The 27,075-nt window shown below is 38.5% G+C and overlaps 2 protein-coding genes across 2 annotated transcripts; both read right to left on the bottom strand.

The window, feature by feature from the left end:
- Nucleotides 1-5,726: 5,726 nt before the first annotated feature.
- LOC110258461 (olfactory receptor 18-like) lies at nucleotides 5,727-6,620 on the bottom strand. The gene has a single exon (XM_021081734.1). The coding sequence runs from the start codon at nucleotides 6,555-6,557 to the stop codon at nucleotides 5,727-5,729; it is 831 nt and encodes a 276-aa protein (XP_020937393.1). The 5' UTR covers nucleotides 6,558-6,620.
- An 8,934-nt stretch (nucleotides 6,621-15,554) lies between these two features.
- Nucleotides 15,555-21,660, bottom strand: LOC110258462 (olfactory receptor 7E24-like). The gene is made up of 2 exons (XM_021081735.1): nucleotides 21,597-21,660; nucleotides 15,555-16,429 (listed from the first exon to the last, which is right to left on the bottom strand). The coding sequence occupies exons 1-2, from the start codon at nucleotides 21,658-21,660 to the stop codon at nucleotides 15,555-15,557; spliced, it is 939 nt and encodes a 312-aa protein (XP_020937394.1).
- Nucleotides 21,661-27,075: the final 5,415 nt, after the last annotated feature.

The raw sequence follows: 27,075 nt of genomic DNA on the forward strand, positions 1-27,075 counted from the left end.
ACACCAGTCAGAATGGCCATCATTAATATATCTGCAAAAACCAAATGCTACATGGGGTGTGGAGAAAAGGGAACCCTCCTGCACTGTTGGTGGGAATGTAAACTGGTACAGCCACTATAGAGAATAGTAGGGAGGTACGTTAGAAATCTATATATAGAACTACCATATAGCCCAGCAATCATACTCTTGGGCATATATCCAGACATAACTTTTCTTAAAAAAGACATGTGCACCTGCATGTTCATGGCAGCAATATTCACAATAGCCAGGACATGGAATCAACCAAATGTCCATTGACAGAAGACTGGATTAGGAAGATGTGGTATATATATGCAATAGAATACTACTCAGCCAAAAAAAAGAATGACATTGATGCCACTTGCAGCAATAATGGATGGAATTAGAGACTCTTACCCTGAGTGAAGTAAGTCAAACAGAGAAAGACAAATACCATGTGATATCCTTATACCTGGAATATAATATATGGCAGAAAAGAACCTTTCCACAGAAAAGAAAATTGTGGACTTGGAGAATAGAATTGTGGTTGCCCAGGGGGAGGGGGAGGGCGAGTGAGGGGGATGGTTTGGGAGCTTGGGGTTAAGGGATACAAACTATTGCCTTTGCAATGGATCAGCAATGAAATCTTGCTATGTAGCACTGGGAATTATGTCTAGTCAATTATGATGCAGCATGATAATGTGCAAAAATAGAATGTGTACATGTGTGTGTGACTGAGTCACCAGGCTATACAGTAGGAAAAAAAAATTGTATTGGGGAAATAACTATTAAAAATTAAAAAAATAAAAAATAGGAAAAAATTATATAAAAAAGAATTTATATATAGAAATGCAAAACATGACTATTCATAGAAACCCCCATAACCCACAATATTAGTGCCATTGCAGCTTCTACTCTTTCATTCCCATAATTAACAGGTAGACACAAAGAACAAAAAGAAGGTGAATTAATTCTTCTATCACCATTTCAAATATGGGCATAAATTTGGTTTGAAAAGAAACCAAATTTTTAGCTACTGTAGAGGTGACTGAGAACAGGTGCAGGAATAAACCAATAAACACTTGAGTCCTGGATCTTTCTCCCACTGTATGCAGAGTGTGTATAAATCTCTCCTCCTCTCTGGGCTTCTCTTCCTTCCTGGAAATAGAGGGTCAAACACCACCTCTAGAACATCTGTTGCAAAGTCAAGCTGTCTTATGGGAGTTTGAATTAATAAGTATTTGGTCATTTTATAAAGAATTTCAATCACTATTGGTATGTGTGTATAGCAATTAAATGCAACCTCCCATTTAAAGACCTTCTATGGATTACATGGCAGAGAGGCTGAAGTCGTTCTTATTTCAGGGCACAGGAGCATGGATGATATGAAATCCTAAAATGTGTCTCAGCTCATGTAATAAGAGGTACCCCCTTTTTCTTTTCTGAGTCTTTCCCACTCATATTTACGAAAAGTTCTGCAATGACCTTTCAACCATTGCATCCTACAGATGCTATTAAATGGAAAATAAAAGGCCCCATAGAAAATTGAGGACATAGACACATAACAGCCCGGTTTTATCTTGTCTGCAGTTGTACAGGAAATTCCTGAAAAGGACAAAAATACTGGCATGAACAGTTCACTGTGTGGAAACCATGTGGCCCACATTTTGTCTCTATGAAAAGGGTTAATTGAACAATTATCTGGGGATTTTTTTCCCATTCTCCATGCCTCCTCTGTGCCAACAGAGTATTATGGGTTCCTGGGAATCAGAAATAAATGAGCCTCAGTCACTTCTCTACCTATCTAGAAAAGGTAGTTGTATGACACAAACAAAGTGTCCTGTTGGGGATATAAGGAAACAATAAAATTAGGCCCAAATATAAAGACATGAGAGTTACACTTACCATTGTTTGTAACAAAATATCTATTTTTTTTTGCCTTTTCTAATGCATCATCACATAGTTTTTGTATAGAGGGAATCAATTATACAGTTAGTCCTTATTCAACGGATTTGTATCAACAAGGCATCAATTCATTTGACAATCCTAAGTCTCAGAGATACTAAGAAAATTCCCCATAATACACTACGAATAAGAGGAGCACACAGGATTCAAAATTAAGTTGTCAGGGAATACCCTGGTTGTGCAGCAGTTTGAGAGTCTGATGTTGTCACTGTTGCCACTTGCGGTGCTGCTATGGTGGAGTTAGATCCCTGGCTTAGGAACATCTGATGCCATGGGCACAGCCCAAAAAAATTTATATTGTTTTCAGTCTCTGAATCCCACACACTAAATTTCAATGTTGCCAGACTTTCTGAAAGTTTCAAGCAGAAGTACGGAAGTCTCACTACATATCTGAGCTAATTTCAAAAAAAAAGCTCTTCATTTTCTTGAGTAGAAGCAGACTTTAAGGCTCTGACTTTTGTGTTTCCTTTTGTGATTGAGCAGGGCAATTATCAGCATGGAGGAGGAAGTAAACAGCTGAAATGAAATGCAGGAGCAGGGTCAGCAGAGATCGGCTTTGAAATGTGCTCTGCCAATTCTTTACGACTTTTGCCTGAATCTCACACTTCCTTCTTCCTATGGTTGATCCAGCAAGTCCTACCTACTGCCCTGCACTGTGGTCCTCCAGAAAACTCCAACAGAGTGGCATAGTAAGCAAGGGGTCTCTTTCAAGACTGATCTTGATATGACTGTTTGGGTTGGCAGGGGGAACACTGCCCAGATGGCCTGTGTCTGGAGTCAGCCTGTCCAGAATGACTGGCTTCAAACTGGGCTTCAACCTTCTCGAACTCATGACCTGGTACAAGTTTTATAAAATGCTGTGCTCCTTTTACCCTGTTAAAGTAATAGTTGTGTCTGAGCATTTATAATTGGAGAGAGAGTATGCATGCAAAATCAAATAAGATACATTAAAAAACACCTAGAACCTGACACTTAGGAGGTCCTCAATCATAGCACATGATATTATGGTTAATGTGAGCCTGATTCTCCTCCTTGTCCTTACTGTTGCTGTTATAATCACCAGAAGTGCTCAGGGGGCAGTTTAGAGACCCATTAGCTGCAACAGGTGGGGAGATGCCAAGCAGAGCCAGAGCCAGAGCCAGTGATGGTGGAAGCACAAACTGAATGAGAGTTGTCCCATTTCTACCAGAACCAAGAGCACAAACTTCAGAGGCCCTGGTGCAAAATTGTGATTACTGGTGCCCCCTCAGTTGTCTAACCTGCTGTGTTTGTCTTGTTGAGGAGGAAAACATACTCCCAACAGTCCCTACATCAACAGCTCTCTCACCTCAACACTTATTGGGCTGGGCTGCATCTCTGCTGGACCCTGACCAAGGGCTTCATATTCACTGCCCTCTCCTGTGTGGTGTGGGCTGAAGTCTCAGGGTCCCTCCTCAGGACTGGCAGGAAGACAGACTCAGGCTGGGAACTGCTGATGCAGGTGCCCACAAAGAATGGAGACATAGGTGTGCAGTCACACTATTTGAACTGTCCAAGTAAAGGGCTGGAGGCACTGGCCAATTATGTATAGTGTGTGACCTTAAGGCTCAGTGCACAAAGCCCATGTGGTCCCAGTCCCTGGAGACTTGCTAGTATTAATGGAAGAGGAAAGGGAGAAAAGTTAATGTACTTGGAAGTCTCTGAGTCCTTCTCTCCTCAGGAGGAAATTCCCTTGTATTCCCGGCTTCTTATGTCCACGTGTAGGATCTTAACAAGAAATTCAGACCAACCACCCCCCAGTTTAACCACTCAGTGTGTTATTTTGATCACCGTAAATCCATTGCATCGATCACAAAATCTAAGCCGCATTAGGTTTTCTATGCCAAGAATGTGATAGTCTTTCTATTATTTCAGTTACTCTTTGACTTTAAGGATGACCTATATTCATTTCTTTAGCCTGTACGTGGGTTGACATTTTCTGTGGTAGAAATTTAAATGTTTTAGAGGTAGGTGTTTTTCCAATTTTAAAGTTTAGCTGAAGTAAGGTTGATTTACAAGGTTGTGATCATTTCTGCTGTACAGAAAAGTGATTCCGTTATACATGGACACACACCCATTCTCTTTTAGACCTTTTTTCCCTTTAGTGCTCATTTGAATGCAGTGTCAGTATAAGTTTTTTTCCTCTTAATTACACTGACATATTAGAAAACTGTTGATTTTTACTTGGTATTTGGTTACTGATACTTGAATGTTTCGGAAGTCCTCCCAGATGTTGCAATCAGGGTGTCAGCCAGGGCTGCAGACATTTCAAGGACTGACTGGCAGAAGCTCACTTTAGCTCACTCACAGGGCTATTGGTAGATTCATGTGTTCACAAGCTATTAACCAGCGAATGTGCACAGTTCCTTGACACATAGGCCTTCTCCTTGGGAAATGGATCTTATGAATATGAGCAAGAGAGAGACCACAAGAAGAAAGCCATATGGTATTTTTGCTCCATTCCCAGAAGTGACTTCCCAACACTTCCCAATGTGTTCATGCAGGAATTAAGTCTGTACAGACATTTCACACTCAAGGAGGGGAAAACTGGGAGCATCTCAGATACGGTCCCTCATGATAGTCTCACCCCCCTTGAAGATATTTTCTCTTAGCACAATAAGACTCAGGTCCTGTCCATCTTCTTTCCAGCCTAGTCCCAAATTCATCCCACCATCAGGATCACACCAAAAGTTCCCTGGGCATAACTAGCAAATGAGTAGAACTTCTACTCTACTGGGTCCTTCTGCAGGTCCCACTCTATTGCTTCATGGGATGCAGTCTCAAGTAGACCCCCTGGTTTCTGACTCACTAGGGGAGCCCTTCCATCCACATCAGGCCAATTCTGATTTATGCTAACTAGAGAAGTACAACTCACAACACAATATATTTTTTAAGATTTCTTTTTAATATTTTCTTTAATTTTATTGGAGTACAGTTGAATTTCAAACTTGTGTTAGTTGCCAGTGTAGAGGAAAGTAAAACAATTATACACTCACATATATCCATTCCTCTTCAGATTATTTTCCCATTACACAGTTACTACACACTATTGAGTCGATTTCCTTGCACTATAAAGTAGGTCCTTATTAATTCTTTGTTAGCTGGTGGCTCAGTGGGTTAAGGACCTGATATTGTCATTGCTGTGGCTCAGATTCAATCCCTGGCCAGGGAATTTCTGCAAGCCACTGGCACGAAAAATGTATTCTCAAACTACACCCAAATCCAGTTAAATGAGAATATCAAGTGTTGAGACCATGGTGTCAGTATTTTAAGCTTGCAAGGCGATTTGAAGAAATGTCAAAGTTGAGAGGCAACATCGTATATCCTCATAGCATAACCTGCACATACAGATTTGAAGAAACAGAAATTATTATGGAAAATACACAAGAGCTGTGGAAAAGTTGTAAATGTTCAATATATTGAAAAAGAGTTATTCATCTTTCAAGAATGCCTGAATCACCAAAGATAAACTATAAAATCCCCATGGATATAGTAATATTCAGTCACACAGTGATTATGATCTACAAAGGATCCTAGAACACTCCACCAGTCATAGTAAAGCCATCAAAGTCATTGAAATATTAGCCATTGAAATAAAAGCCATTGAAATAGTAAGCCAGGAGAGGCATCAAGTCCATAAGGGCTACAAAAATGATGTAATAAGAGAGTGAGAATTTCAAGTGTACATGTTCAGTTTTGCTGCATTATCCAGCCAACACTCCACATGGCTGGCACAGGTACTCAGATTACACTGACTTTCTGAGAAACCTCCTCATGGCCCTTTGGATGTCACTGTTCTGCAGACTGTAGATGAAGGGGTTCAGCATGGGGGTGACCACAGTGTACAGCACTGAGGCCACTGCATCCTTCCTGGGAGAATGTGAGACAGCTGAGCTGAAGTACACCCCAAGGCCTGTTCCATAAAACAAACAAATACCTGCCAGGTGAGAACCACAGGTGGAGAAGGCTTTAGACCTCCCACCTGATGAAGGGAATCTCAGAATGGAGGAAATGATTTTATAGTAAGAGAAAAAGATCCCTGAGACCGGAATCCCAGCAAAAATGGCACCAACAAAATACATGATTAAGTTATGGGTGAGATAATCAGAATAGGCAAGCTTGAGGAGTATAGAAGGGTCACAGAAAAAATTAGAAATTTCCACAGTCTTGAAGCAAGTAAGTTGGAGGACAATCAAATTGTGTACCTGGGAATCCAAAAGGCTAACCAAAAAAGACACCAAAACTAAGTTGCAACAGAGGTGTGAGTTCATGATGACCATGTAGTGCAGTGGGTGACAGATGGCCACAAACCTGTCATAGGCCATCACAGTCAGAACAATACCATCCATACATCCAAAAAGGATGAAAAAAGACATCTGTGTCAGGCATCCAGCATAGGAAATAAATCTGTTGTGAGTTTGGATGTTCACAATCATCTTGGGGATGGAGCTAGAAATGAAGCCCATGTCAGTCAAGGACAGGCTGCAGAGGAAGAAGTACATGGGGGTGTGGAGGTGGGGGTCAGAGGTGACAGCCAGGATGATGAGCAGGTTCCCCAACATGGTGACCAGGTACATGGACAGGAACAGGACAAAGAGGACAGGCTGCAGTTCTGGCTTGTCTGAGAGTCCCAGGAGGAAGAATTCTGAGACACCTGTTAGATTTCCAGTTCCATGTAGCCTGGACTCCTTTTAAAAAAGAAGAGTGGGCACCAAATAAGGGAATAAGTAAGTGGGAATGCAGCACTCTTTCCATATGTTGGATGTAAGCAATTCATTTCTAAGGTCATATACCCCAGGTCCTTCAGCAATATTTCTCAGTGTGACACGTTTTATCTACTTAGAATATTTTCCTCATTGGTTTCTATGTTATTCGCCTAATTCTATTCACTCTTGCTTTAAATTAAAAAAAAAAAAACTCCACTGGGAGCTAAAAGGGAGAAAGAACATTAAGACATGATCTCAGTGAAACACAGCCTACTTCTTTAAAAATAATATAGAATGAGAAATTGCCTTCCTCCCTAAGAAAAACATAATTGAATTTTTAGAAATCAAGGGGAAAAAGTAAAGAAAAAGAAATCAAGGAATAGTTATAGAAATCTTATTTTATTTATGCACAATTCTATATATTCATTTCATTTAGAAAGTTTATAAATCTCTATGAAATGCAGAACCATGTTACCTGGATTCAAAATTAGAAATGAATTTTCATAATCAGAAAACATTTTCAGAGTGAGCACTGGGGCTCAGTATTGTAAGAAGCTGACCTAGGTCAAAGAGCTTTCTGCCTAGGTTTTCATCCAGCAGATTTATAGTATCTGGTCTTACATTTATGTAAAATCCATTTTGATTTTATTTTTGTGTATAGTGTTAGAGAATGTGTTAATGTCATTTTTTACATGTAGCTGTCCAGCTTTCCCTACACCACTCATTGAAGAGACTATATATTTTTTTTGCAATTTAATATTCTAGCCGCATTTTTGCAGATCAGTTGACCCTAGGCATATTGGTTTATTTCTGGGATTTCTATCCTGTTCCACTGGTCTATGTGTCTGCTTTTGTGCCAGTACCATACTGTTTTGATGACTGTAGCTGGATAGTATAATAATCTGAAGTAGGAAGCCTGATTCCTCCATTGCTGTTTTTCTTTTTCAGTATTGCTTTTGTTATTTGGGATGTTTTAGGTTTCCATACATTTTTAGAATCTTTGGTTCTACATCAGTGAAGAATGGCCTTGGATCTTGCTTGATTCACCTCCTAAAGTCAAGTCAATAAAAATAAAAATAAACCAATGGGACCTAATTACACTCAAAATCCTTTGCTTTTGAGAAACCATTAAAAATTAAAACCACAACACACAACTGGAAAAAAAAACTGCAAATATTGCTACAGACAAGCATACTAGATGCCTAATCTCCTAAATACACAAGCAACTCAGCAACAAAAAACAAACAACCCAATCAAAAAAAAAATGGGCATAAGAACTAAATAGTCATTTCTCCAATGAAGGCATATCAGGGCCAAGAGACACATTAAAAAAAGCTCAGCATCACTAATTATTAGAGAAATGAAAATCAAATCTGCAATGAACTGCCACCTCACAATTGTCAGAATGGCCATCATTAGCAAGTCAGCAAGTAACATAGACTGGAGATGGTGTGGAGAAAAGGGAACCCTCCTAAATTGTTAGTGGGAATGGAAACTGGTACAACTACTGTGGAAAATATTATGGAGGATCATCAGAAAACTAAATATACACCAACCATATAATCCAGCAATCCTACTCCATATATCTGGACATAACTTCCATTCAAAAAATACAGGCACCCCTAAGCTCATTGAAGCACTATTCCCCAAAAACAAACAAAAAAAATGGGGGAGTTCCCATCATGGCACAGTGGAAAGGAATCTGACTAGGAACAATGAGGTTGCAGGTTCCACCCCTGGCCTTGCTCAGTTGGTTAAGGATCCAGCGTGGTTGTGAGCGGTGGTGTGGGTCATAGATGTGGCTTGGATCTAGCATTGCTGTGGCTGTGGTGTAGGCCTGAAGATGTCGCTCCAATTAGATCCCTAGACTGTCACACTCCATATGACATGTGTGTGGCCATAAAAGGAAAAGAGAGAAGGAAAGAAAGAAAGAGAGAGAGAGAGAGTGAGAGAGAAAGAAAGAGAGAAAGAAAGAAAGAAGAAAGAAAGATAGAAAGACAGACAGACAGACAGACAGACAGAAAGAAAGAAAGAAAGAAGGGAGGGAGGGAAGGAGGGAGGGAGGGAAGGAAGGAAGGAAAGGAAGGAAGAAATGGAAACCACCTAAATGTATGTCAACAGATGAATGGATTAGGAAGATGTGTTACATACATTCAAAGGATACTACTCAGCCATAAAAAAAGAATGAAATTTTGACTTTTTCAACAACATGGATGCAGTTAGAGATTCTCATACTAAGTGAAGTAAGTCAGAAAAATTGAGAAATATACCACATGATATCACTTTTATGTGGAATCTAAAACATGGCACAGATGAACCATCTACAAAGCAATGGACTCACAGACATGAAGATCATCCTTGTGGTTGCCAAGGAGAAGGGGGGAAGAAATGGGGTGGATAGGGATTTGGGGTTGGTAGATGCAAACTATTACATTTAGAATGAATAAGCAATGATGTCCTACTGCATAGCACAAGGAAAACTATATCCAGTCTCTTTGGATAGAACATGAGAAAAGAAAATATGAGGAAAAAGAATGTATGTATATGTATGACTGGGTCACTATGCTGTACTGCAGAAATTGACACAACATTGTACATCAGTTATATCCTAATAAAAATTATTTTAAAATAAATAAATAAATAACATGTAAGAACATCTGGACGGTTTCCTTACTATGAAATGATGAGAGTAATTGAACCGACTTGGACTCCTGAAAGAAAATTTGGAAAAATCACTAATATTGATTAGACCAGTGGTTTTAAATACCAGTTGGTTGATAATTCATGTGTGCTTATTTTAAAATACACAGATACACCAGCCCCAGCCTAGAACCAATATCAGGATCTCTACATGTGACTTCTTGATCACACTACCATGATTCTGGGCTTGATAAACACTGCCTTAGAATATTGCCCAACACTTAGAGAAGGCTCCATGAATAGTACTTATAATTGCTCTCATCAATCCCCCCCATCACTTCTTTAATGTGAACATTTAATAATACTTGTTTCAGTCCTCACATCTTATTGAGATGTGAAACATAACTGGTAACATTTGGCTTTTCTTGGTATCACAGCACAATCCCATCGCTCTGCAAACCTGTCCCCCAAAAGCCACCAGTGTCATGAAGTTGATGGGTATACATCCTTGTCAATGTTTCCATGACATCAATATTCATTTATGTACCTATAAACAGATTTCTTACAATTTCGCCTTAACAGAATACTACCTATGATGCACCTAAAATGTACTTTTAAAAAATTAATGATTTTTATTTTTCCATTAGGGTTGGTTTATAGCGTTCTGTCTATTTCTACTATAGAGCAAAGTGCTCCAGTCACACAAATACATACATTATTTTTCTCACATTATCCTCCATCATGGTCCATCTTAAGTGACTACATAGAGTTCCCTGTGCTATACAGAAAGATCTCATTGCTAATCCACTCCAAATGCTGTTGTTTGCATCTAATAACCCCCAAAAGGATGGTGGAAATGCCTTAGCCAACCATACGCATGTTATTCAGCCCAGGGGCCTCTTGCATCCTTGTGAAGGGGAGTGCTAACCTTCTCTCCTTTCATAAAATGTACTTCACCTTAATACATTACATGAGGTTACAGCTCTTTGTGAAGCACAAAAAACTATTTCAAATATTTTTCCTGATGTACATGATCACATAAGGCAAAACATCATTTTATTTAGTTTATACATTTATGTTTCTATATTTTAAACTAAACTTAACAAATTTAAATGATATCCACATATATTTACTATGAATATATAGTTGTGTATTTTATTTATTAAATAATGTACATCACACATTTTATATTATATTATTATTTATATCAGTTTATTCTATGAAAATTCTTGTACCTCTCTTCATATATTAAAATGAGAATAGGCATATATTTGTGAGTGGTGATTAGTGCAATTTCAAAGACTTGGGTCATATTCATATATACTAACATTAATTGCTTATATATTTTTCAATACAAAATCATTTTCTATCAACCACAACACCTTTTACTAAGGTATCCTTTGAAAAAATATCTCTTTTTTTGCTGCATCCTTATTTTAGTTTTTAATTTTTAGTAAATTTAGTTGATTTACAATGTTAATTTCTGATGTACAACATAGAGACCCAGTGATACATGCATATACGTTCTTTTTCTCATACTATCTTCAATCATATTCTATCCAAAGGAATGGGATAGAGTTCTCTGTGCTGTACAGTAGGGTCTCATTGTTTATTCATTCTAAATGTAATAGTTTGCATGTACCAACCCCAAGCTCCCCATCCATCTCACTCCCTCCCCTCTTCCCTTTAGCAACTGCAAGTCTGTCCTCTATGTCTCTAGGACTCTTTCTGTCCTCTAGATGGGTGCATTTGTGCCATATACTGGATCGCACATAGAAGTGATATCATATGGTATTTGCATTTCTCTTTCTGATGTCTATCTTGTGATAATTTCATGGCACCTGCAGGTGACATTTTCATCTTGCATAGGAAATTGTTTCAACCTTAGATTTCACAACTGGACAGAAAAACATGACTATAGAAAATCCTATAATCCTAAGATGTTCGTGCCATTTTGGACCGTAGAATGAGTCACTGCCTCATTTCCATAATTCACAGATAGACGCACTGAACCAAAAGAGAATAAATCAATTCTTCTACCTTCATTGCACATCTGGGACCCAAGGAGGTCAGAAAAGACCCACTCATGAGCTACAGTGGAGGTGACTGAGAACTGTTGCAAAATAAGGAGATCAATATTTGAGTCCTGGGTCTTGCAACTCCTACATGTGGAGCATGTGTAAATCTCTCTTCCTTGCTGTGCCACAGTTCCTTTTTGGAAATAATACCTACCGCTGGACCATGTTTGGACCTATAAGTTGTTTGTAACTTGGAGATATTGCATAGTTTTTTATAAAGAATGTCAATCATCATTGGGATAAGGTGTTTATTAATTAAATCCATTCCCCAAACTTAATAAAGTTTTGTGGATTATATGCCAGAGAGTTTGGAGCCTTTCCTGTCTTAAGGCCCTGGAGCATGGAATGACATGAAATCCAAAATACGTATCAGCCCATGAAATAAAATGTACTCCCAATATTTCCTGATGCCTTTTTCCCTCATATTTATGAAAATTTCTGAAATGGTTTTTTAATGAATCCTGAAGATGCTATTAAATGGAAAATAATAGGTCCCATAGATAATCTATCACATAGTCACAAACGAGCACTATTTCGTCTCTTGTCCTAGTCTCATGGAACCTTCTAGAAAGGATGAAAATGCTGGCATGAATGGTCCACTGTTTGGAAGTCTTATGCCCATAACTTCATTTCTATGAAAAATGGAAGGGTTTATTCAACACTTTAAATGTGTTTCCTTTTATTGTTGGTGCCTCCTCTTTGATGCTGACAAGACACAGGCTCTGAGAAATCAGAAATATATCAGTCATTTTTGCATATATGAAGAATGTACTTGCAGAAACAAAAATAAAATATCCTGTCAAGGATGTAGGGAAACCATGGCATCTGATCAAAAGATATTTAACCCTAATAACATTAGAGTTAGCCTTACCATTATTAGTAACAAAATATTGAAAATTTATTTTCCCCTTTCTTAATGCATCCATCACATAGTTACTGCAGAGAGGGCAACCATGATGTGTCTCATCTAATGGAGTGGATTTGTATCAACAAAGAATGAACTCAGTTGACAATCCTAAATCTCACAGATTCTAAGAAACTGCCCTTAATGCACTAAGAATGAGTGGAGCACCAAGGATTCCAAATTAAGTTTTTATTTTCTGAGTCCCATGCCCTAATAAACATCATTATTTTCAGACGTTTTGACAGTTTCAAACAGAGGTACAGAGGTCTAACCACGGATACATCTGAAGAATATTATTTTTAACTGTTTTCATTTTCCTGGGTAGGGGTGGACCCAAGACTCAGATTTTCTTTTTCCTTTTGTGGTTGAGTTGGCTGATTATGAGTATGGAGGAGGAAGTGGATGAAGTAACATCCAGGGGCAACACCAACAGAGAAATCTACCCTTAAATATGCTGCACCAATTATTTTATGATTTTTGCCTGTATCTCATAAGTCTTTCCTATCATCAGTGCAGCAAGTGCTACCTACTTCCCTCCACCATGGTCTGCAAGACAACTCCACAGAAAAGGGCACAGTGAACGGGAACTTCTGCCAGCTCTCACAGGGAAGACTCGTGACCACTGGGGTTGTCAGGGGGAAGGCTGCCCAGATGCCCTGTGTCTGGACTCGGCCTGCCCAGGATGACTGGCATCAAATGTGGCTTTAACACTTACTAACCAATATCACAGTACATGTTACAGAAAACGCTGTGTCTTCCTCTTATAAACACAATCATGAGGTGTGGACACACAATTTGAGAGAGACCATATAGACATAATCAAAAAAGAGACATAAAATGCATACCTCAGTGCCTGACACTCATCAACAGAGCATGCTCTTATGGCTGATGCTCTGCTCCTCCTCCTCCTCATAAACATTGCATTCATAAGCATTTGAAATGCTAAGGGGGTAGCTTGGAGGGACCCACATTCTGCTATGATGGGGAGATACTTAGCCAGTAGCAGAGCCAGTGAGGGTGGACTCCAAATTCTGAGTGAGAATTCTCACCCCACTGGAAATGAGAACATAAACTTCACTGGGATCTGATCCAAAATTCTGTATAGTTGGGCCCCTTCATGTTTGTCCCCTTGAGGAGAAGGTGTGATCTCAACATGTCTTATTTTAATCACTCTCTTCCCTCAGCACTTACTAGGCTGGGCTGCATATCTGCTGGATGATGACCAAAGAGTACAGATGCACGGCCCTCTCCTGCCTGGTGTGTGATGAAGTCTCAGGGTCCCTCCTCAGGACTGGCAGGAAGTCAGACTCAGGCTGGGAACTGCTGAGGCAGGTGCCCACAAAGGATGGAGACATGGGTGTGGAGTCACACTCTTAGAACTGGCACACTAAAGGGCTGTAGGCACTGGACAATTATGTACAGTGGTGGGACCTTAGGGCTCTGTGCACGAAGCTCATAATTAGCTAATTGGTCCGTGTTGTCCAAGTCTCTGGAGACTTTCTAGTAGTAATGGAAGGTGAAAAAAAAAAGAAAATTGAATGTCCTTGAGAGGTTCTTGTGACAGAATACAGGATGTCATGGTAACCAAGTGAAGCCCTAATCCGGCTGCTTCTAGTAAAGGGAAGAGATCCCATTTGCTGACAGCATGCATCTTTACAATCCTAAATTCATGGAAGTGATGAAAAATTCATTGTGATGACTTGTGTGACTTGATGATCCATCATTACAGCCACACAGCAACTAGAAGATGACATCACAACCTATTTTCCAGTGGTGTACCCAAACTAAGACAGAGCCTTGACCACCACCTTTTTCCCTTTGAACATTTTGCAAACTTCCAATTGCAGGTACATTACAAGTTATTACATACCTTGTGGGGTATGTAAGTATCAGTTAGGATTCAGTGAAGAAAAGAGAAACCAATGGGTCGTTTTAATGGAGAAAATTTAACATAGGAGTTGGTTAAAGGCAAAAAAGAACAAAGCATAACACAACTATCATAAGAGTAGGAAGAAGTTGCTACACCTAAGGAATGAGGGTATAAAGGGAAAAGTTGAACATTTAGGTTGAGCATTTCAGGCAAAGAGACTTTTTCTGACCATTCTTGAATAAATGTAAGATGAACACAGGATGGAAAATAGAGCAGTAATTTCAAGAGCCCCATCCTAAAGCAAAGTATAGAAGTGTGGGTTTGGAACAGAAACAATCCCTTCACGAATAGCACATAGGCCAAGCTCTAATGGTATAGAGAGACACCTTATGTGAAGAATCATAAACAGAAGTAATGGGGATGGGATTCCTGTTGTGGCTCAGTAGGTTAAGTAGCAGATGCCTCCTCTGTGAAGATGAAAGCTCAAACCCTGGCTGTGCTTAGTGGGTTGAGGTTCCAGTGTTGCCGCAAGCTACAGCACAGGTCACAAATATGGCTCAGATCCTGTGTGGCTGTGACTGGTGTAGGCCTGCAGCTGCAGCTCTGGTTTGACCCATTACCCAGGGAATTTCCATATGTCACAGGCATGGCAGCTAAAAATTAAAGAAAGAAAAGAATTAATGGGGAAAATAAACTGCCCTTTGCTATAGTAGACTCTTCATATCTTCTGCCTTTGAGCTCTGATCTCTTTAGGATCTTCTTCCATGAGCAATTAGAAACCAAGTCATAGAGGTCAACTTGAAATGAAAGATGTTTCTTAGATCAGAAGTTCCCTACCTAGGCCATAAACTCTAATCACCTAGGTGTTTTAAAAAAAATCCTCATGCTCCAGACACAACCCATTCAATTATCAGGAAATCTGATGTTGAGATCCAGTTGTCAGCATTTTTAAGCATCCTGGAAGATTTCAATAAAAGCCAAGCTTGAGAAGCAGTGGCATGACTCTTCATACATATCCTGCATAAACAGTTTGGAAAAAGAGTTGTCAAAAATAATAGACATTTTCAATAATAAAAAGAGAGCTGGTCATCTTTTCAGTAAGTTTGAGTCACCATGATAAACTACAGACATATCCATAGATACAATAAGAGTTAGCCATGCAGTAATTATGATATGCAAACATCCCAGAATACTCTCCTAGTCCCACAAAAGACATATCAAATGAAGCAATATTCAAATGTGAGGCAATGATAGGCATGAAGACCTATAAGATCTACAAAAAGATGTAATGTGAGAGGAAGACTTTTCAGATCCAGATGTTGCATTTTGCTGCATGTTCCAACCTACATTCCAAATGGATGACACAGATACTTAGATTAGATAATTTTGCTGAGGAACCTCTTCATGGCTCTTTTGACGTCTCTGTTCCTCAGGCTATAGATGAAGGGGTTCAGCATGGGGGTGACCACAGTGTACAACACTGAGGCCACTGCATTCTTCCTGGGAGAATGTGAGATGGCTGAGCTGAGATACACCCCAAGGCCTGTTCCATAAAATAAGCAAACACCTGCCAGGTGAAAGCCACAGGTGGAGAAGGCTTTATACCTCCCACCTGATGAAGGGACTCTCAGAATGGAGGAAAGAATTCGAGTATAAGAGAAAAGGATCCCTGAGACCTGAGTACCACCATAAATGGCACCAACAAAGTACATGACTATGTTATTGGTGGAAGTGTCAGAACAGGCTAGCTTGATGAGTAGAGAAGGGTCACAGAAGAAATTAGAAATGTCCACATCCTTGAAGCAGGGAAGTTGTATCACAATCCAATTGTGCACCTGGGAGTCCAAAAGGCTGATGAAAAAAGACACCAAGAGTAAGAAGCAACATAGGGGTGGGTTCATGATGACCGGGTAGTGCAGTGGTTCACATATGGCCAGGAACCTGTCATAGGCCATCACAGTCAGTAGAGTACCATCCATACATCCAAAAAGAGTAAAAATGGACATTTGAGATAAGCAGCTCACATAGGAAATGACTCTGCTGTGAGTGTGGATGTTCACAATCATCTTGGGGACAGTCGTGGAGATGAAGCCCATGTCAACAAAGGACAGGATGAAGAGGAAGAAGTACATGGGGGTGTGGAGGTGGGAGTCAGATGTAGCAGCCAGGATGATGAGCAGATTCCCCAGCATGGTGACCAGGTACATGGACAGGAACAGGACAAAGAGGAGGGGCTGCAGTTCTGGATCATCTGAGAAGCCCAGGAGGAAAAATTCTGAAACCCTTGTTAGATTTCTGGTTAGATCTCTGGTTCTGTGCAGCTTTTTTAAACAAAAACAAAAACGAGGGTTGAAAATAAGGAAAGACGGGAGTTCCCTCATGGCTCAGTGGTTAACGAATGGGACTAGGAACCATGAGGTGGCAGGTTCTATCCCTGACCTTGCTCAGTGGGTTAAGGATCCAGTGTTTGCCATGAACTGTGGTGTAGGTTGCAGTTGCATCTCAGACCTGGCCTTGCTGTGGCTGTGGTTTAGGCCAGTGGCTGCAGCTCTGATTAGATCCCTAGTCTGAGAACCTCCATATGCCATAGGAGTGGCCCTAGAAAAGGCAAAATAGACCAAAAAAAAAAGAAAGAAAGAAAGAAAAGAAGGCAATACGTAGCAGGCATGCAGCACTCCTTCTATATTTTGGCTGCAAGCAATACATTTCTAAGGTCATATACCCCAGGACTTTCAGCAATATTTCTCAGTGTGACAAATTTTATCTGCTTAGAACATTTTCCTCATTGGTTTCTGTGTTGTTTACCTGTTTCTATTCACTCTTGTTTTGTAAAACAGTACCAAGTGGTAAAAGGGAGCAAGAACCTTAGAGAAAATCAAATAATGATCTAAATTAAATACAGCCTACTCCTTTAAAATAAAGTAGAATGAGAAATTGCCTTTCTCCTTAAGAAAAACATACTTTGAATTTAAAGAAATCAAGACATAGTTACAGAAATACTATTTTATTCAAACACAATTCTAGCTATTTCCTTCGTTTGGAATAATTATAAATCTCTATGAATGGAGAACCACATCCTCTGGATTCTAAATTAAAAATGAATATTCATAATCAGAAAACATTTTAGGGGTTCTTGCTGGGGCTCAGGGGTTCAAGAAGCCAACGTATGTCAAAGAGCATTCTGCCTATGTTTTCATCTAGCAGTTTTATGGTGTTAGGGCTTACATTTAGGTCTTTAATCCATTATTGATTTTTTTGTATGGTGTTAAGGAATGTTCTAACTTCATTCATTTACATGTAGCTCTCCAGTTTTCCCAGGACCACTTGTTGAAGAGATTTTCTTGCTGCAATTTCATGTTTGAGCCTTATTTGTTTAGTTAACCAGCGGTGCATTGGTTTATTTCTGAGCTTTCTATTCTGTTCCACTGATCTATGTGTATGTTTTTGTGCCAGCACTGTACTGTTTTGATGACTGTAGCTATGTAATATAGTCCTAAGTCAGGAAGCCTGATTCTTCCATTTATATTTCTCTTCTTCAAAATTTCTGTGGCTACTTGGGGTCTATTTGTATTTTCATATATACTTAAAATATTTTGTTCTAGACCAGTGAATAATGTCCTTGGATATAGTTTGATTCACCCACTAGAATAAGGTCAGTTAAAAACAAAAATAGGAGTTCCTGTCATGACTCAGTGGAAACAAAATCTGACCAGTATCCATGAGGATATAGGTTCAACCCCTGGCTTTGGTCAGTGGGTTAAGGATCCGGCAGTCCCATGAGCAGTAGTGTAGGTTGCAGACACACCCTGTATCTGGTATTGCTGTGGTTCTGGCTTAGGCCTGTGGCTACAGCTCTGATTCAACCCCTAGCCTCCATATGCTCTGGGTACAGCCATAAAAAGACCAAAAAAAAAATCCAGGACCTTATTAAACTAAAAAGATTTTGCACAGCAAAGGAAATTATTTTTTATTTTTTTATTTTTATTTATTTATTTATTTTTTTATTTTCCCACTGTACAGCAAGGGGGTCAGGTTATCCTTACATGTATACATTGCAATTACAGTTAGAAACTATTTTTTAAAATGAAGAGATAATTCACAGAATGGGAGAAAAATCTTAGCAAATGATGTAACAGAAAAGGGCCTAATCTCCAAAATATACAAATAGCTCATAAAATTCAACAATACAAAAGCAACCAATCCAAAAATGGGCAGAAGGCCTAAATAGACATTTCTCAAAAGAAGACATACACTTAGCCAGTAGGCACATGAAAAAATGCTCAACATCATTAATTACTAGAGAAATGCAACTCAAAACTACTATAAGATACCATCTCACACCAGTCATAATGGCCATTATCAACAAGTCAACAAATAACAACTGCTGGAGAGAGTGTGGAGAAAAGGGATCCCTCCTTCACTGTCAGTAGGAATGTAAATGGGTACAACCACTACGGAAAACAGTATGTAGGTACCTCAGAAAACTAAATATAGAACTACCATATGGTCCAGGAATCCCACTTCTGAGCATGTATCTGGACAAAACATTAATTCAAAAATATATATGCACCCCTATGTTCATTGTAGCACTATTCACAATAGCCAAGACATGGAAACAACCTAAATGTCCACTGACAGATGAATGGATTAAGAAGATGTGGTACATATATAATGGAATACTACTCAAACATAAAAAGGACAAACTATTGCCATTTGCAGCAACATGGATGGATTTAGAGACTCTCACACTAAGTGAAGTAAGTCAGAAAGAGAAAAATACCGTAGGAGATCATTAATACGTGGAATCTAAAATATGTCATACATGATCCTATCTACAAAACAGAATCATGTCAGAGACATGGAGAGCAGACTTGCTGTTGCCAGGAGGAAGGGTGCAGAGAGTGGGAGGGACTGGGAGTTTGGGGTTGGTAGATGCAAACTATGACATTTAGAATGGATAAGCAGTGGGGTCCTACTGTACAGCACAGGGAACTACATCCAATCTCTTGAGTTGGAACGTGATGGAAGATAGTATTAGAAGAAATGTGTATCTGACTGGGTCACTTTGCTATAGAGCAGAAATTGAGAGAACATTGTAAACAAACTATACTTAAATTAAAAAAAATTAAAAAAGAACCTGACTTAATGTCTGTGAGAAAGAAGTTTCAGTCCCTGGACGCACTCAGTCGGTTAAGGAGCCAGTATTGCCACGATATTTAGCATAGGTCACAGATGTGGCTCAGATCCATTGTTGCCATGACTGCGGCAAAGGCTGCAGCTGTAGCTCCAATTCAACCACTAGTACAGGAACTTCCATATACTGTAGGTGTGGCTGTAAAAAGAAAAGGAAAGAAAAAAAGGAAACATTTTATGCAATATTCAGAGATTTATCATTTTTGTTTTTTCTGTCTGCCCTCCTTCATAAAATAAGTGATTACTCAAATACAAATGTTTTATTTTAAAGTTTACATAGTTTATACATCATATTTTTGGCTTTGGTGGACTTTGAATTTAGATAAGCTTGATTTAGTTAATTGCACAAAATCACATAGATTAATGACTATGAAAATGGTATCTTTAGAAATAGAGCTTCTGTCAATGATTAAATAATAATGAAATTTTAAAAACTCTTAAAAACTCATTTTATACAGGGTGTTTGTTTCAAGACAATACCATCTCAGTAAAATCTCTGGCACTTGAGAATATTTTACTTATCTTGGGCTCTCTTCTCTAGTATCTGAATAATACCACTTCTCTGTTTTTTCTTTTTTTTCCCTCAGTTTCTTGAAGTATGACTGAAAAAAACTGCATAAAATTGTTCAACTGGAAGGTTTTTATAAAGACATACAGACATTGTGAATAATTATCACAATCAAGTTAATTAACATATCCATCACCTACAGTTACTATTTACTCTTTGTGTGTGTGTGTGTGTGTGTGTGTGTGTGTGTGTATGGTGACGGTTAAGCAGAACTATCTATCAGATTTCAAGAATATAATACATAATTGTTAACTATTGTTATCCTACTCTAAATTAGATCCCCCAACTTATTCATTTTATAATTGAAAGTTTGTGCCCTTTGACCAACATCTGCTCACTTGCTCCACCTCTTGACCCTCATAACTACAGATCTAATCCAGATGATCCCCTGAGTTCAATTTTCTTAGATTCTACACATAAGTGAGATCATACAGTATTTGTCTATGTTTGGCATATTTTGATAATCATAATTCTCTCCAGTACCATCCATGTTGTCACAAATGGTAGGAGTTCCTTCTTTTATTGCTGAATAATATTCCTTTGTCTAAATACATTTCCTTTATCCCCTCATCTGCCAACAGACATGTTGGTTGTTTCCATATTTTTGCAATTTGAATAATGCTTTAAAAAACGTGGGAGGGCAGACATTTCTCCTGATTTCATTTATTTGGGATATATCCTGAAGTGGAGTTGCTGCATCATGTGGTAGTTCTAGTTCAATTAGTAGCAATTTTTAATTTTTAAGAGACTTCCTTTCTGTTTTCCATAATGGCTGTACCAATATTCATTCCCACCAATCAGGTGCAAGGGTTCCCTTTTCTCCACAGCTTCACCAACATTTGTTGTCTCTTTTATATGTAATTGCCATCCTAACATATGAGAAGTGATATTTCAATGGGGTTTTGACGTGAGTTTCCTGATACTAATGATGTGGAGCTAATAGGCTTCAGACACCTAATAGGCTTGTTTTCCTGACCATAAATCCTCTCATTTACAGCTGAGGAGCTTAGCACTAGGGGAGGTCCCAGAGCCCAGAGTATGACCCAGCCTTCTCACATCTAGCTAGCAGGTTTGCATGTCAATCTTTCCTGATACAGGAATTGCAATTCCCTTACTTTTGCTACCTGATTGTAATTCAGTTTCATTATTTTGACATGTCACTCTATGATTTGATGGGGAAAAAAATCAAAATAAATAATGTAAACACATCTAGGAAATTTCCTTACTATGAAATTAGGATAATAATTGAAGCTACCTAATAGAACTACTGAAAGAAAGTTTGACAAAATCATTAATATTGCTTAGACCAGTGGTTTTAAGTACCAGTTTGTTGATAATTCATGCATACTTATTTTAAAAATACACAGACAACACACCCTCAGCCTAGAACCAGTATCAGGATCCCTGCAGGTGACTTTCTCAGCCACACTAATGAGAATCTGGGATTAATAAACACTGTCTTGGAATATGTCCCAACACTTAGAGAAAGCTACACAAATATTACCTATAATTGCCCTCATAATATGCATGGTCACTTATTAAATATGAGCATTTAATAATACTTGTTTCAGTTCTCATATTTTATTGGGATGTGAAAAACAACTGATACCATTTGGCTTTTCTTGGTGTCTCAGCTCAATCCCATCCCTCTGCATACCTGTCCCCAAAAAGCGACCAGTGACATGAAGTTGATGGGTATATTTCCTTGTCACTGTTTCCATGATGCCAATATTAATTTCTATATCTATAAGGAGAGTTCTTAAAATCTCACCTTAGCAGAATACTAACCATATTTTCTCTAAAATGTATTTTCCCTCAACTTTGAGATGAAGCCTCTTTGCTAAGTACAAACAAGTACTTCAGATATTTTTCCTGATGCCCATAATTGTGTAAGTCAAAACATCGCTTTATTTAGTTTACAAATTTATGTTTATAGGTTTTAATATAGATTTAACACATTTAACCTATATACTTCACATACATTTACTGTAACTAAATAATCATGTTTTATTTATTAGTTAACTTACATATTTTATATTACTATTTATATCAGTTTCCTTTTACAACAGTCCTATGAAAATTCTTATACCTAACCTTGTATCATACAAATGAGAATATGTATACCAACTGTGAGTGGGGATTAGCTCAATTTCTAGGAATTGGTGAATATTCAGTTTTACTAGTATTAATTGCTTATATTTGTTTCAATCCAAAAATTACTTTCTATCAACCACATCAACTTTTACGAAGGGTCACTTAAAAAACTATTTCTGTTGTATCATTTTTTTAAAACTTTTTTAAAAGTATAGTTGATTTACAGTGTGAATTTCTCCTATAGAGCACAGTGGCCCAGTCATACATATATACGTATATATATATACACATTCTTTTTAGCATGCTATCTTCCACCAAGTTCTATCCCAAGAGATTGGATATAGTTCCCTGTGCTGTACAGTAGGACCTCATTGCTTATCCATTCTAAATGTAATAGTTTGCATCTACTAAACCCAAGCTCGCCATCCATCCCACTGCCTCCCCCATTCTCCTTGGCAACCATAACTCTGTTCTCTTTATCCATGAGTCTGTTTCTGTTTTGCAGGTAGTTTCATTTGTGCCATATTTTAGATTCCACATGTAAGTCATAGCATATGTTATTTATCTCTCCCTTTCTGAAGTCTATCTTGTTTTAATTTCATGATACCTACATGTGACATTTTCATCTTGCATAGGAAATTATTTCAAACTTGGGTTTTAAAACTGGACTGAAAAACTTGACTATTTATAAAAATTCCTGTAATCAATCATGTTAGTGACACTATGGCCCCTGTAAATTACTGTCTCATTCTCAAAATTCACAGGTAGACTCACTGAACCAAAAGAGGATCAATCAATTCTTCTACCTTCATTTCACATCTGAGACCCAAGTAGGTTAGAAAAGACTCACTCTTGTCTACAGTGGAGGTGACTGAGAACTGGTACATAAATAAGCAGATCACTATTTGAGTCCTGGGTTTTTCATCCCCTATATGTGGAGTGTGTGTAAATCTCTCCTCATTTCTGGGCTTCTCTTCCTTCTTGGAAATAAAGAGTCTAATACTCACCACCAAACCATGTGTGGCAAGTATAAAGGTAACTGGTAAATAGTGCATCATTTTTTATAAAGAAAGTCAATCAACATTGAAATAATGTATTTATTCACTAAATACAATTCCCAAAATTTAATGATGTTTTGTAGTTGTATTGCAGAGAGGTCGAATACTTTCCTGTCTGAGGGCATTGGAGCATTGAATGATATGAAACCCTAAAATACATGAAATAAAATGTACTGTTTTCATATTTCATGACTCCTTTTTTCCTCATACTTATGAAAATTTCTGCAATGGTTTTTCAATGACTGAATCCTGTAGGTGCTACTAAATGGGAAATAATAGGTCCAATAGAAAATCACATGGTCACAAACAAGCATGATTTTATCTTGTCCTCGTCTTATGGGACATTCTGAAGGGTGGAAACACCAGCATGAATGATCCACTGCTTGGAAGCCATAGGCAATTTACTTTATTTTCTATGAAAAATGGAAGGGTTTATTCAACACTTAACTGGCTTTTTAAAAATTTCTTTATATATTTTTTTCCTACTGTACAGCATGGTGACCCAGTTACACGTACATGTATACATTCTTTTTCTCACTTTACCTGTTCCATCATAATTGACTAGACAGAGTTCCTAGTGCTACACTAGCAGGATCCCATTGCTAATCCATCCTGAAGGCAACATTCTGCATCTATTTTCCCCAAGATCCCAGTCCCTCCCACTCCCTCCCCTTCCCCCTTGGCAACCACAAGGCTGTTCTCCAAGTCCATGATTTTCTTTTCTGTGGAAAGATTCCTTTGTGCCATATGTCAGATTCCAGATATAGGGGATATCATATGGTATTTGACTTTCTCTTTCTGGCTTTTTTAAAATCCTGGGTGTCTCCTCTGTGCCAACAAGAGGTAGGCTCTTGGGAATCAGAAATAAATAAGCCTCAGTTCTTTCTCTTCATATGTGAAGAATGTATTAGTATAAACAAACCAAATGTATGGGATGTAAGGAAATAGTAACATTAGATCAAGGGATATTTATATCCAGTAAGATGAGAATTAGCTTCATCATTATTATTTTTTTTTTTTTTTTTTTTTTTTTTTTTTTTTTTTAGGCATTCTATGGATAAGGGTGATCGCATATAGCTGCTATGCAGAACAGTCATCGAGCCACGTTCATACAGTACGCAACGCAGATATAACTGAGAAAATGACTGATATGGTTCCAGTCAGATCGTTACATTGCACACAATATTAAGAATTTAAATTGCTTCTTTATGCATCCTCACATATTACTGCAGAGAGGGCAACCATTATTTGTTTCATTCTAATTGAGTGGGTTTTTTATCAAAAAAAAAAAAAAGGAATGACTCAGCTGACAATCCTAAACTGAGGATTCTAAGAATTACCCCTCACACACTAAGAATAGTGGAACACCAAGGGTTCAAAATTAATTTTTTATTATGTAAATCCTATGACATAATTTCATTGTTTTCAGACTCTCTGAAAGTTCCAAGCAGAAGTGCAGAGGTCTAACCACAGATACATCTGATGTATATTATTTTAAATAGTTTTCATTTTCCTGAGTAGGAGTGGACCCCAAGCCTCTGATTTTTATGTCTCCTTTTGTGGTTGACTTGGCTTATTATGGGTATGGAGGAGGAAATGGACAGTTGAAGTAAAATCCAGGAGCAAGATCTATAGAGACATCTATCATCTATATTTTTTTATCATTTCTTTACATGTATATTTTTTCTACTGTACAGCATGGTATCATCTATCCTTAAATATCCTTCACCAGTTCTTTTTGTGATGTTATTTTATTTTATTTTCATCAGAGTATAGTTGACTTACAGTGCTGTGTCAATGTCTGCTGTAGAGCATATTGACCAAGTCATACATATGTATACATTTTTTTCATGACATCTTCCATCATGTTCTATCCCAAGAGATTGGATATATTTCCCTAGGTTGTACAGCATGACCTTATTGCTTATCCATTCTAAATGTAATAGTTTGGAACTACCAACCCCAAACTCCCAGTTCATCCCATTCCCTCTCCCTTCCCCTTGGCAACCACAAGTCTCTTCTCTATGTCTGTGAGTTTGTTTACGTCTTGCAGATAGGTTCATTTGTGCCATATTTTATTTTACTTTATTATTATTATTATTATTATTGTTGTTGCTTTTTAGGGCCCCACCTGTGGCATATGGAGGTTCCCAGGCTAGGAGTCTAATCAGAGCCACAGCTGCTGGCCTACACCATAGCCACAGCAGTGCCAGATCTGAGCCATGTCTGTGACCTACACCACAGTTCACAGCAACACCAGATACTTAACTGACTGAGTGAGGGCAGGGATCAAACCTGCAACCTCATGGTTCCTAATTGGATTCATTTCCCCTGTGCTACAATGGGAAATCCAACTTGTGCCATATTTTAGATTCCAGATATAAATGATATCAGATGGCATTTGTCTTCCTTGTCTCTTTCTGTCACTCAATCATTTTTCCTGTCATCCATACAGCAAGCACTACCTACTCCCCTCCACTGTGGTCTGCAAGAAAACTCCACAGAGAAGGGCTTCGTGAGCAGGGAGTTTCTGCCAGCTCTCACAGGGAAGACACATGACTGCTGAGGTTGGCAGGGGAAAGCCTGCTCAGATGCTTTGTGTCTGGACTCAGTCTGTCCAGGATGACTGCCTTCAAATGTGGCTTTAACTCTACTAACCAATACCACAGTAAATGTTACATAAAATGCTGTGCCTTCCTCTTATTGAAATAATCATGGGATGTGGGCACTTACAGTTTGAGAGAGATGATGCAGATGTAATCAAACAAGAGACATAATACACAAACCACAGAACCTGACACTCGTCAACAGTGCATCATGTTTGGGTTAATGCCATCCTTCTTCTCATCTTCATCATTGCTTTCATGAGCATTTGAATTGCTAAGAGGGAAGTTTAGAGAGGTTCTTGTTCTGCTATGGTGGGAGGGATGCCAGGCAGAGGCAAAGCCAGTGAGGATGGATGCAGAAGTCTGAATGAGAATTCTCACACCCAAACCACAACCAAGAACAAAAATTTCAGAGGGCTCTGGTACAAAATTCTGGGTATGTTCATGCCCCTTCATCTTTCTATACCAACCATCATTTTAGCCTCCTAGGAGGAAATCATGCTTCCCAAGAGTCCCTCCATCAATCACTCTCTCCCCTCAGCACTTACTGGGCTTGGATACATTTCTGGTGGACCATGACCAAGGAATAGAGATTCACTGCCCTTTCCTTCCTGGCATGTGATGAAGTTTCAGGGTCTTTCTTCAGGACCGGCAAGAAGTCAGACTCAGGCTAGGAACTTCTGATGCAGGTGCCCACAAAGAATGGAGACACAGGTCTAGAATCACACTCTTAGAACTGGCAAACTGAAGAGATGGAAGCACTGGCCAATTATGTACAGTGGTGTGACCTGAGGTCTCAGTGCACAAAGCTCATAATTAGCCAGTTGGTCCATGTTGTCCCAGTCTCTGGAGACTTGCTAGTATTCATCAAAAAAGAAAAAAAAAAAGAGAAAACTGAACATTCCTGGAAGGTTCTTGGTCCCATAGTCTCTTCAGGAGGATGTTCACCTATACCTTTGGCTCCTTACATGTAACACGTTGCAGAATGTTAACATAATACTCAGATATTTCCCCCCAGTGTAACCAGTCAATGTATGATTTTAATCCCAGCAAACCCATTGTATTCATCACAAAATCTATGCAGCACTGGGCCATCTACAGCAAGAATGTTATACCTTTTCAATTTTCTCAGCTAATATTTGTCTCAAAGATTACTTATTTTAATTACCTTAGTTCTTACTTAGCATAGCAATTTATATTTTGGAGTTTTATGGTGTTGTGTGTGTGTGCATGTGTGTGTTTTGTAATTTCAATGAGTCTTCATTTCTAAGTTTTCCTCTAATGGAATCATGTTGCCGTATTAGAATACCCCTGATTTTTACTTGTTATTTCACTTGTTATTTGTTTACTGATATTTATTTAAATATTTCAGTGGGCC

Source organism: Sus scrofa, unplaced genomic scaffold (assembly GCF_000003025.6).
Source record: "Sus scrofa isolate TJ Tabasco breed Duroc unplaced genomic scaffold, Sscrofa11.1 Contig2113, whole genome shotgun sequence".
NCBI classification, from domain to species: Eukaryota; Metazoa; Chordata; class Mammalia; order Artiodactyla; family Suidae; genus Sus; species Sus scrofa.